This window comes from Lissotriton vulgaris, chromosome 9 (assembly GCF_964263255.1).
Source record: "Lissotriton vulgaris chromosome 9, aLisVul1.2, whole genome shotgun sequence".
Taxonomy (NCBI): Eukaryota; Metazoa; Chordata; class Amphibia; order Caudata; family Salamandridae; genus Lissotriton; species Lissotriton vulgaris.
In genome coordinates, this window is record NC_141697.1 from 897,077,530 (window position 1) to 897,091,091 (window position 13,562).

Consider the following 13,562-nt stretch of genomic DNA (forward strand, 5'->3'; position numbering starts at 1 on the left):
GGCGGGGAAGTCAGGTGCAGTTGTTTCTGTCTTGGCGCTTGAAGATTGATAGGCCTCTCTATTTACGTTGTCGTCTTCCATATTGCGCAACAGATTGATTTTCTAGGTAGTATTCCTGCCTCAAAGGGATGAAAAGTACCTGAATCTTATGGTTAGTATGAGCTTCACCGTCTGTAAGGTTAAGTTCTAAACTAAGAGTACTTTTATCTCCAATACTGCTCCCCTAAATATCTTGTTGGTCATTGACTGGCATGTTTGATACTCTCGAATGGACCGCGTGGAGAAAAGTTGTTTTACGCAGTCACACAAATCTTTTCAAGATTGCTTCCACTGCCACCTGCTGATATTAGAAGGATCTCATGCAGCACCTATGAAGGCAGTTGTAGGAAAGTGCCCCTTTGTGACATATTTACCCCCCATTTGTTGCCTGGTATCTGATGAAATTTTGACTGAAACCAGGCCCCCAGTGCCAGTGTTTGTTTTCTAAACTGTACCATTGTTCTACAACTGGTACCACTTTAGGCTCCGTGTAAGTCCCTAGTAAATGGTACGACTGGTACCTAGGGCATTGGAACTAAAAAGGGTCCCTAAGGGCTACAGCACACTTTGTTCTATCCTAAGGGACCCCTCACCAAGCTAATTCAAACTGCCATTGCAGCCTGTGTGTCTTGTTGTAGAGAAAAAAGAAGAGTCCATAAGGCACATCTCCCTATGTGCCATGCCTACACAGCATTGCAAGTGGTATAGGTAAGTCACCCCTACAGCAGGCCATACAGCCCTAAGGCAGGATTCACTATACACATGTGTGGGCATGTCCGTATGAGGGGATGTGTCCCTGTGATATCTAAGTTCACCCTTAGACACCACACGTGCACAAGGAAGCCATACCGAGTACACTGGCTGGACACTCATGATTCTGAGTTGCCTAGCTACATGATGGCTTCACTGAACCCCCATATGCTTTGTATTAAACATCTTGTCTTAATGAACCAACACTGAGGCCAGTGTTGGATTTATTAAGAAATGCACCCAAGGGCACCTTAAAGATGCACTATAAAGGTGCCCCCTGAAAATCTACCAACTACTAGTGTGTTTACTAACTGGTCTCAATGTAAATAACAAGGACCCCCTGTTCAGAAACTTAATTCACGGTACAGGGAAATAAACAGTGTAAACAAATTGGCAAGTTATCGACATAAATCAAGAGAGAAAAGTAAGTAAGACACCAAACTAAGTCATTAAAAAAGTATAAAGTATCATTTAATTAGTCAATACATGTTCATATTTAAAAACAGTTAAAAAATACATAAATTATACACAATAAATCTGTTACAAAAACAACCAAATAATTCTAAACACAATATTTCCCTTAAAAAATTCCTGTAACATAACATATATTTGTGGCAAACAGATGGTGTTGTTCGACGCGCGTTTCGGCGTTGTTAGGAACGCCTTCTTCAGGAACCACAATATTATCAACAGCAAGGAAAGTAGTAAATGAAGTGGATACTGCCTTTATCAGTCAGAGTCTTGAAGAAACAGTATAGGTTTCAAAGACCATCAGAAATTACTTTCTTTAGTGGGGAGGACTTCTTTGTGTGAAGGTCAGATAGAGGATATGTCTATCTGGCTTGTAATGCCTCCATTCTTTGTTCCGGAAATATCTAATAATTGAAGGCTCATAGCGCAAATGGTGTGACAAAGTATATCGGTTTTCAAGGTTAAAAAATGTTGTATCCGTAATGCGCCCGGTGTTGAGAGAATGGTCTCAAAATTGCGGCGTGGCGGAACTAAAAGACGCTTAATTACTTCCAAGCGGTTCGTGGTTTTTTTCACAATGTTAAAGAATGCCGCTTCCAGTCAGATTAAAAGGAATGGCCAAAATGCGATCACTGTAAGTAAGAGAATTACATACTCAGCTGCGCAACTTCACAGACTTAGTAAATATATTTCTCCTAAATGCGCTGTATGTACTCCTCCTTATCGCAGCTTTACTTGCATTCAATGCAATTTTACATTGGGTCCTATGCGTCTTATAAAAACCATTTCCAGATCTGGCCTTCAGGTCTGTCACAGCACTACCTCTGCCAAAATGGCATGTCGCCAGAATTTGTACTTTTTAAGCCTTAACTGTCTTTCTCTGGCCAAAAATAAGCAGCATATTTTTGACCTTCTTAGTACTGAACATCCAGATGCACTCTTTCTGACCGAAACAGGGCTTCATGCCAGTTCAGGCCCGACATTGCCACTGCTCTTCCTCCTGGATATGTCATCGCCAGGAAAGATCGAGACACAGGAAAAGGCGGTGGGATTGTTATAATTTATAAATAAATCTACACTTTCTTTTTAAATTTGAAGCTATTTCCATCACAGAGTGTGAAGCGGCTTTGTTTAAACTCTCTGTATCCCCTAAGCTGACCTTGTCTGGCATTTTAATAGTGGGGGAAAGTCTAGATGGGGCAGAGGTCCTGGGGATTAAACTTGGTCTCACTGCCTCATGCCTGATAGTGTTAGTGGTCTATCGCCCCCCGTCCCTCCCCCCTATTTAACGATCTGTTCTTTGAAGTAATGAGCGATCTTTGTTCGCAATATCAACATATCCTGGTTCTTGGCGACTTCAATTACCATTGGGAGCTGACCCCTAGAGAGGGTGCGGCCGCTATGTTTGACGAGGCCATGACCACATTAGGGTTATGCCAAATCGTGGAGTCCGCTACTCATGAGAAGAGTCATATCCTGGATCTCATTTGGACTACTTCCACGTCTAACCTCCAGGCCAACTGTATGCCGTGTAGCTGGTCTGATCATTCATTGATCGGTCTCCTCCTCCCGATCGACAGTCGCTTCAAACAGGAGGCGGAGGGGTGAAAGACAATTCGGAATTGGCGTAAATTAGAGGCTACCAATTTGATGGACGCTTTGAGTGGACATCTACTCCCAGTCCTATGTTTGAGGACTTAGACTCAGAGGTTGAAGCTTTTTTACATCGTCTTAGTATAGCGGTTGACGAAGCAACCCCCCTTCGGCGGGTCAGGATCAAGCATGGCTCGTCTGGGGCCCCATGGTATACACCTGGCCTGAAAGGGGAGAAGCAAGTTCTCCACCAATCTGAGCGTCTATGGCGGAAAACTTCTAACCTAGAAGCTAAGGAGAGCTTCAAAGCCAAATTGGCTCATTATAAAGCCTCCCTTATTAGAACTAAGGCTGCCCATTATGAATCTAGGATCAGTGGGGCAAGTGACATGCAAAAAGAGACCTTCACTGTACTTAGAGAGCTAAGTAGGCCAACGGTGCAAAAACCAGCCTTCAAACAAACTGATTGTGACAATATACAGTGCTTCTTCCTAACCAAAGTCGAAGACATTGTTACGGCTATCAAGAATACACACATTGCCCCTTGCCTATCCCTGCCTTGTCTATACTCGGCGGAAGAGGAGCCGTCTGACTGCTTGGGCTTCAATCTATCTCAACTTCCTGCGCTTGAATCACACGATCTGGCCCGTTTAGTGGCTAAAGTGAATTCTGGGTCACCTGAGGACTTGTGTCCTCGTAAGGTGTTCCAGATGATCGAGGCCGAAGTCTTGTCCGTCCTGAATTCATCTCTAACTTCTGGAACAGTGCCCCAGAAATTTAAGGAAGCAATAGTTCTCCCACTGCTGAAAAAAGCGGGGGCAGATACTAGGAATCTGAAAAACTATCGCCCTATTTCCCAACTACCGTTTCTGGCTAAGGTACTTGAACAGCATGTCCTGAGAGCCCTCGCACTATACACCGAACAACATAACTTGCTGCACTATCGGCAAGCTGGGTTCAGGGCACAGAACAGCACAGAGTTAGTTATGCTTTCACTTTTGGATGATCTTCGACTGGCAGCTTACAAGAAGACCAACTCAGCCTTAAACCTACTTGATCTCTCAGCCGCCTTTGATACGGTGAACCACGGGCAGCTATTATCTCGCCTGAGGCGGCTGGGAGTCACGGGGATGGCCTTACAGTGGTTCACCTCTTTTTTAGAGGATCGTCGGCAGAAGGTCCAATTAGGAGATTTTATGTCTAAACAGAGCAGCCTTCGTTGGGGGGTCACGCAGGGTTCGGCACTGTCACCTCTGCTCTTTAACATTTATCTCCAACCCCTGATTGAGGCCCTGGCAAAGGCAGACTGCGAGGTGTTTAACTACGCCGACGATACTCAGTTAATTGTCCATGTTGACAACTCCGGTGACTCACAGAGGAACATCCAGAATATCCTTCGGTTCACCATGAATTGGATGACCTCCAACTCCTTAAAGGTGAACCCTGACAAGACAGAAGTTCTGGTACTCTCCCCAGCCCCCTCTCCCTGGTCCAGCCTTTTCTGGCCCCAAGAGCTTGGCACTACTCCAACGCCAGTGCCAGTGGTGAAAAGCTTGGGCATTAAATTGGACTCTGGCTTGACTATGAAGACCCAGGTGTCAGCTGTTGTGGGAAGCTGCATCGGGTTGATGCGCCAGCTCCGGAAACTATCTATTTTGTTGTCCTTCACCACTATGCAGTCGGTTGTGACTGCTCTAATACTATCTTGGCTGGATTATGGCAATGCAGCCTACATTGGTTTGCCTGGCACTCTTCTGAGGAAGCTCCAGGTGGTGATGAATGACGCTGCCAGGCTGATATTCAAACTGCCCCGCAGAGCACATGCTACGCCCTTGCTGCGTCAACTGCATTGGCTGCCTATTAAACAAACGATCACCTTTAAGAGTTTGTGTCTTGCACACAAATCCCTGTTTGGTGCAGCCCCTTAATACATCAAGGACCGTTTGAAGTCTTATGCTCTGGCCTGTCAGCTTCGTTCATCACAGGTTAGTCTCCTTGCTTGTCCCCGTGTCAGTATGGCGACTTTGGGTGGCAGAGACTTTTCAGTCTGTGTCCCCCAGATGTGGAATAAGGTACCAGATGACATGCGCAAGGAAGACATACTGTTTACATTTAGGCAAAGGCTTAAGACGATGCTGTTCTTAGAGGCATTCGATTAGGTCCATTCATTGTCAGGCTTCAGGGGCACAATGGAACTCGGACGGCCGCTCTATGACACAGCGCTTAGAAACCTTTTTTTGGTGATTAGCGCTCTACAAATGTAATATTAATAATAATAATAATTAATTTATCACCCTCCGGGGAAGCCCGGCCCCTGGGTCTCCACTTTATTTTAAAGGCAGCGAATTTTACAATTCTAGGTGACCTGAACCTTCACCGAGAAGATAATCAGAATAACATCTGCCGCACTTTTTTATCTGATTTGGAGGCTCTAAGCTTACGGTTATGCAATCAGGGCCCTACTCATAAGGCGGGACACCTTCTAGATCCAATTTTGTCCAATCTTTGCTATGATTGTAGTACTCCTGCGCTTCAGTTAGACTGGTCCGACCATTTTATAATTCCATTCAACCTGCAGCCTTTCACATCTAGGGTAGTGGCCCCTTCTACTAGCTCAGGTAGTCTCAGATTTTGGGGCAAGTTGAATATGGAGTCTTTTAATACTATTCAGTCTACTAGCATACCTGTTGTCACTTTACCTTTGCTTTCAATAAATACTGCTGTCTCGGACTGGCTAACTAATGCCATTGACATCTGTCTGCCCCCTGTACCCAAACGCAGCTTTACTCATCACCCCCCTGCACCCATGGTTTACAAACAATCTTAAAGTTATTAAGTCTAAATGTAAAGCACTAGAAAGAAGATGGAGGAGATCGTACTCTTTAACTTGTAAAGATGCTTACAAAGCTGCTCTTAAAAGTTATCATTCAGCGTGTAAAGAGGCACGCATTTTTTACGTTGCTAACACAATAACTAAGGCATCTAATCGTTCTCGGGCTCTCTGCCACATCTAAAGGCGTCCTTATCGATCTTCTTAACCCCTCTATGGGGGAGGCCTTGGTACCCCCCCGAGTGGAAGCGAGCCATGGTCATCCCTTTGTTGAAAAAGGCCGGAGCAGATCCTTCTGTACTATCAAACTTCAAACTTTAGACCTATATCTGTGCTTCCGGCTTTCTCCAAACTTTTGGAGAAACATATCAATACTCAACTGACACAAAACATAGATAAAGTTGGCTTTCTTCATTATTCGCAATCTGGGTTCAGAGCCAACTTTTCAACTGAAACCGCTCTGCTTGGGGTTACTGAGAAACTGCACCAGCATTTAGATCAAGGGGAAACTGTGGCACTCATTCTATTAGATTTGAGTGCCGCATTCGACACTGTGTCGCATAACATCTTGCTTAACGCCCTTAGGTCTCTTGGGCTGGACGGCACTGAGCTATCCTGGTTTGCTTCATTCCTTGATGGTCGCACTTTTCAAGTCTTTTCTGCTAAAGCATCATCCAAGATCTGCGAATCAGCACATGGAGTCCCACAGGGATCCATTTTAAGCACCCTGCTCTTCAACATCTATGTCAGACCTCTGGTAGAGATTGTGGAAGAGGCGGGTCTTTCCCTATATTCATATGCGGATGATACGCAGATTGTCTTTTCTGTTTCACGATCTTGAGGTGGCTTCGTAAGATCATTTGGATGCTTCCTGCCTCAAACCAACGCACGGTAGTACAGGCACTCATCACCTCTCGCCTCGATTACGGCAATGTTCTCTATCTCGGTAGCTGTCAAAAGGTACTGAGAAAGCTACAGGTAGTTCAGAACTCTGCAGTACGCCTTCTTTGTCAAGTTCCTAGACAGGCTTCCATCTCGCCGTATTTACGTGACCTTCACTGGCTTAGAATTGATCAAAGAATTAAATTTAAAACCCTGTGTTACATCTTTAAAATCAAACAAGGTGTGGTACCAGCGTATCTGTAAGAGCTCATCCATCCTTACATTCCTTCTCGTCCCCTGCGCTCTACAGCCCACGGAGACTTCGTGATTCCCAGATGTAAACTTGCAAGAATGAGATGCCGCTCCTTTTCTTGTCTTGGCCCCAAAATCTGGAATTCTCTTCTGGTGTCCTTGAAGAATGACCCGTCCTATTTCAGCTTTCGAAGAAATCTTAAAACTTGCCTCTTTTAGTAGCAAATGGTTCTTGACTGATCCTTTTCTAGCAATTTGTGTGCTAGACACCGGAAAATCCTTTTTGGGGAGCTGCGTAAGTTACAAAACTAATTTAATAATAATTTATTAATAATAATAATAGATTGCCTCTGAGCTGTAGCTGAAATGACAAGAGTCTTTTTTTACTTGATTTATCAGTCATGCTGGAGCTGACTTAGGTTCACTGTATTCCTTTTCTAGTCTTAGTATGAGAGAGGACTCTGTAGCTGAGTTGTTCATGCAAGACACCCTTTCTTCCACCAAGTATTCCATGGAACCATGGAATATACCTTTACTTTTGAGAATGGATTTGAAACAATATTTTCTCCACAGAAGCAATATGCATTTTGTGCCACTCTGTCAACAACACATGGGAGTTGTAGTCATCATCTGGTGATGAATCTCTGAGAGCTGGCTTTGGGCTACAATATTAAGACAGAACTTAACCATTCCAATCTGGGTCCTCTTGATTGTCTTCATGGGAATCACTGTCTCATTGATCTATGTCATCACCATCATCTTCACTGTCATTATCATCAGCATCTGAGAGGTTCAACAGGCTGATATGCCATCTCTTCTGAAAGAGGTTTATTGGACAGCAGTAAGAGCGGGTTGATTGCTGAAACCTCTGTTCTTTAAATTAGCTGCAGGGTCAAATCTCAAGTAGGAGGAAGAGGATCTGATCAAGAAGGAAGTAGTGTGTAGTTAAAATCCTCCACTAGTTTCTCCATCGTATTTAAGAAGACCCTGTGCACTTAAACTATCTATGCTGGTGAACCTGCCAGCACCTCAAACTACAAGGGACATCTGCACTATGAAGGCTTGTAATATCTACACACTACCTCCTCATTTGATTCTAAAGTTGCAAAGTGGATAGAGATCATGAGGTCTCTCTGCTTGTAAATCTGTGTCAGATAGATGTTTCATCCGAATTTATGTGTTGACTGCTTTTGTTTTTCTCGGTACAAATTATCACTGTCACCTTATCCAAGATGCACAGATGAAGAAGAAGATCATGAATCATCCAAACATTATGCAGGTAGTTCTGGGGTAAATCTTATGGAGATACAAGTTGATAAGAATGATTGTGTGGATTAAACAAGTGTCTGAGGTGGTGTTGAGATCACTGTTGTTGTCAGTGATTTCGCTGATGATGTTCTCAAATGGGTTACCATTGAAGAGGTTGTAGTCAATACAGTAACCACTGTTGCAATAGCAGGTGGGACATGCTTTGTCATCGACAATGGTGGTTTAATCTACAATGGTGTCATTGTCAAAGGTAGTAGCTTTGTCGACAACGGTGTCTTCGTTGATGGCAGTCTTCACCAATGACAGTGTATTTATGGACAACAAAGCCTTGGTTTTTGAAATGAGTGTCGACAGTGGTCCTGACATTGCCAACAGGAGAGTACTCATTTATGGGGTACTAGTCAAATGTATATATGTCAGTGGTTTTACCATTGATGACACATAGTAATTACTTGTCACTGGTGTTATCGTTGAAGTGATTTTTAAGGAATATATTGTGCCCTTATTTGCTGACAGAGAAATCATAGATGAAAGAGATTGCCTTTTGAAAGGAAGTAGGTGATGGCACATCAGCAGAGTGAGACTCAACCCTGGACTTTACCATCCTAGCATTACCATGACCAGAAGTCTGCTTCTTCAAACAAGTACAGAGGGTCTATTGGAGTTGCATATGTTGCAGTGGATGTGCCTGTGACAAATTCATTGGCGCTGACAATCTCCAACTTAATCTTTATTGCCCTGGCAGCGCTACTTTCTAATGATTTCTCTGGAGATTCAGCATTTAGCTGTTGTATCAGTCTACCCTTGTTCTGTACTACAGATGGATCAGTTGATGGGCATGTTCCCAGACTTGTGAAGACAAAATATTCATTTTGGTTGTGGATCTTCTGCAAAGATCTTCCTGGCTCCACACACTTCACATGACTTTAAAAGAGATCTTCAATATGAAGCTTCAGTCTTAATACACAAATTATCCCTCAGCCTCTCAGTACATAATGAACGGTGAACAAAAAGGTCCATTAAAGAAAATAATTCAATCTAAAGAAAAAAACTGAAATCAAAGGATTCGTTGTTACTAATTTAAGCATGTGAATCTATGAAAGGTTCAATGCTGGAGATGGTAAAAGAAAGTGTAAGTAGACCAAGAGCAGATTGCAAAAACATCCGAGATGCAGTAAAAATAAGATAAGTGGCAAACTGGGTTAAGGGGAGAGAAGCCTTAGGAATCTGGAAGCCACATAGAATCAGATGAGAGGCATACCTGGGTAAGATGACATACAGAGTTGGGGAAGAAAAAAACACAAGTTTAGAAAAATGTGTGGGAATTGAGTGGCATACATTGAGTGGCATCAAGTATGATCTGGGATTTGCCAGATCAATGAGTGGCATTAAGAATAATCTGGCATTTTATCAAACAATATACACAGTTCTAGGCCTCACATAGTAGGCCAATAACCTTCTGAATATTTCTTATTTAACTTGCTATATATAAGCCACACACTAATCTCATGAGTGAATATTTGGGAACTACAAATACTGACTTGTTCTCAGCAATTTACATACTACCCCTATATAATTTCACTTTTTAAGAAATATACCTACATAATGTGCTTTACAGGATACCAGATGGCACTTTCTTTTTTATAGGAAATGCTGAGTCTACAGCAAACATATCTTGGAATAGATTAGTTAACTCACTTATTTAGTGATTATATTGACTTTTTCAAACCCATTAAAGGTATATTCATACCTGAAGATGCCTCCAGCCTGTCAAGTTTGCTCACGACCCAGTCAAGGTTGTTGGAGAAGAGGGCACAATTGGCTCGGTTTCCACGGATTAGGGAAGCTATAGAAAGACAGCAATTTAAAGCAAATTTAAATACGTTAGACACACAACATACCAAACCTTTTTTCCCTCTAAAACTCCTGCTCTCCTACTTCCGTTGCCTTCAAATACATGTTTTCCTCTCCGTTTTCTCCTCCCAATCTTGTCTTCTGCTTTCTTTATTCTTTTACCATCTGCTTTCCCACATTGCCAGCCTATCCCTATCTTTAAAAATATTTATTCTTTAGCCTGAACTGTCCTCACCACATCCTCCTTACTTATTTTCTCCATCCATCTGTCCATCTTTTTTCAACTCTTAACTCGCTTTCGTTTATACCCTATTCCCTAACTCCTCCTACCCATTTCAATTATCTGCCTTTCTTTCCCATTTGCAGCCTACACTCCTTCTCATTTTCATGTTAAGCTATGCTGAGTCGAAGTCATAATTATATTCCATTCTATTTAATTTAAATTACAGTCACAATTCACTCCTTTGAGATCAGTCCAGTGAGAAAAGGTGGCTTTGGCTTACATCCTGTCACTACCTGACACAGAAATAAGAGTATTCTTGCTCTGCATATAGTTTCAGAGGCCTGATCTTTATTCTCCTCGGAGTGTGGAATGCACAAGGCATATGAACCTCAAGCTTTATGATTTCAAGGGTCTTGCTACCACAGAGCATAGAATATCAAGCATTTATGGAGTCAAGACCATTGAATATCAAACATTTTGACTACCAGTGGTGGACACATGAAGGAAGGAGACTTTAAGGAGGATAAACCTCCAGTTTTCCTTGCTTTGAAGATAGGGCCTATTTAACATGACTGTACTAGCTTGTTTCTTCAACATATGACAAAATGCCCCATCTTTCATAGTTTCCTAAGGGTGGGAGGTACACCTAGAATCTCTCAGCAGACCTTGTGTAAGTGAATATTGATGGGTGAGATTACGCTCCCTGATCTGCGCAAATATTTTTTAAATGCACAATTGCTGATCATTAATGAATGGGCCTTTCAGGCTCTGGAGGAGCCCTAGCTTAGGAGGCACAGTGGGATTCCTCCATCATATGTATGGGGGGGTTGCTGTTCCTCTGCCAAATCTGATTTCTGTGGTCATAAGAGCATGGTAAGTAGAATAGCATGCCCCAAGAGGGACTGAAAGGGAGGTTCACAAGAACTGCCCCACCAGGGGTGGGCTTGGGGTGCTATATGAAAGAAGTGGCGGGCTCCTAAGATTTAAAGAATGGCATTTATTAGGCATCTCTACGCTGGGAGATTTAAAGTGTACAAAGGCAATGATATCCTTTCATAGTAAAATCAAAAATGTGCCACAGATGAAGGGTGAGGCAGGAAGTGACCATTAAGGCAGAATGTAGACTTTACAATTTAAAATTCAACGTAGAGTATATTATTTCTGGTTATAGCTGAAGACTTTTGGCTGTGTCCACTCCTCGATCTGCTTATCTAGCAAAGCCCAATGATGCAATCTTTATGTGGGAACATTTTGAGGAAAAATGCATGAAGTGGTAGGCAACCCACAAGAACTTCTCCCCAGGCTGACTGTTAAGTGCTTGGGGGGATATAAAAATTCAAAGTCACTGTCAACTATTTATAGATATTGTACGTGCAGTGATCCAAAGATTGGTGCATAGAAGCCGAAAAGTGGCATATATAAGTTGGGGCTGTCCCAACAGATATGAAAACATTTGGATAAAACAACATCACTATTCAGGGTTGAATGAAATAGATAACAAATACTAGTAAAACACTACATAGGAAAAGGGTTGAAAAGTGCTCAATCAATCATCTTATGAAATTAGTTTTGTATGTGAATGGCTAGAAATGGAATGTAATCATCTGACATCAGCGACTGCAAACAATAATAAGAAATCATTGTACATGCTCTATGTATTGAGGGAGGGTTACAAAAAGATCACAAATTTTCAATACAAAGATTTTAATAAAACATCAAGTGATATGCGGCCATCTATGTATAACGGAAGTGTGTAACACATTTTGTGATATAAAGGACATATGGACTACAGGGATATAGACCGTAGAATGCTAAATGATGGAAACAATTGGAACAGGAATACAGAAAAAAGATGCCCCTTGGATTTGGATTAAACCAATAATCATTTACCTCGTACAGCAGCCAAACTAGTTGGAAATATTAAATCATTCAATATTTATAGAGTATACCAGAAATAATCAAAGGAGAAAAACAAGGAAAAAGTGGGGGACAGGGGCTTCTAAAGGAAACAGGGCCAGATTTCGAGTGGGTCGCTTAATTCTGAACCATGCGTGAACCGCTTTTTACGCACCGTTCGGAATTATGAGTTTTGTTTTATAAAACGCATACGATAATTAGCAGATGCATTACCTACCTCAAGCTTGTTAAATTTTGACAGGTCAAGCCTGCCAACATTTACCAGGGGTAAAGCATATAGAATTTAGCATAGCATGTTGATTTTGGTTGGTTAAACACCAACATCTGCATGTTATTCCCCATAAACACATAATAGGTGCTATATTATCGCACCCCATAAATAACGAACCCTGTGGTATTGTTATTTATCAGGTGTGCTAAATAGCACCCAGACAGAACCACTGTATTTTAATATAATATTCTTTGTGCCAAAAAGACCAGACAAGACAACACGAAATACGAGAGACCTGAATCATGTTCTCCAAAGACCAGTCTAAAGGGGGTAGCACCCTGAGTAATTGAGTAACTACTATCTCTATGTTGAACAAATGGAACAGGAGCATACACTTATACCAAGGCCACATGGATCACAGGGTGTTTACTTCTAGGAACACCTGCATCAAAAGAGATATGATCCCATGGCATAATAGTTTCTTCGGAATAACCAGAATGTACCTTCCACAGACTCTAGACTATCAGGATTATGAAGACTACAGGTTGAAAAATAGAAAGGATAAACTTGTATATATATCAAGTCCATATGGTCCATAAACTGTGAATGATTAGGTATACATAGGGAATGTTGGTGTGCATTATAGACAATATTTAAATAGCGCAGTTTGTGGGTATCAAGAACACATAGACAAGAGGCTAGAAGTTATTTGGTACATAAGGAAACAAACGTTGTAACATTAACTGTGCTCACAGCACAGGTCTCAGAGTGTAAAGACATACCCAAGAGTTCATACAACAAGTTGACAATCTCTTTCCATGACTCGGCTGCTTCCTCTCCAGCAAATTCAGCAAAGTGAGCGGCGGTGCTATATACATTCAGCCGGTCAATGCAGTCCAGCACCAGAGTAATCACACCCTGGAAAAGGAAAACAGATAAGGTCAGTATTTTGAGTGGAACATATTCCTCTCATTTATAGATCAATGCATCTTCTCATCCAAATATAAGTCACCGAGTCATGTACACTGATCCACACAATAATCTAACTAACTGCTCAAAGAATGAGTCATCTACCCACCCATTCTTACATTCACCTACCCATCCTAACTACCCAATTAGTAGCCATGTTAACCTTCCCCATACTACATAGCCATTCACAAGTCATAGTTTGTGTCAGTCACACCCTGTGCCTGATTTGTCTTGTACATGAAAACATGGATATCTGAGTTAGAGCTGGAGAGCCCAGCAGCGAATGACAGGGAGGTGAATCA

The 13,562-nt window shown here is 42.1% G+C and overlaps 1 protein-coding gene across 11 annotated transcripts in view; it reads right to left on the minus strand.

Annotated features, from left to right (window-relative positions):
* The window catches only part of RYR1 (ryanodine receptor 1), a 1,215,008-nt gene that overhangs the window by 941,992 nt on the left and 259,454 nt on the right, over nt 1–13,562 (minus strand). For all 11 annotated transcript variants that reach the window (XM_086938669.1, XM_086938668.1, XM_086938662.1 and 8 more), the window contains 2 exons: nt 13,074–13,209; nt 9,837–9,932 (listed from right to left, as the gene is read on the minus strand). In XM_086938669.1, coding sequence (XP_086794795.1) covers nt 9,837–9,932; nt 13,074–13,209 — 232 coding nt within the window. The remainder of the gene's footprint in view (nt 1–9,836; nt 9,933–13,073; nt 13,210–13,562) is intronic.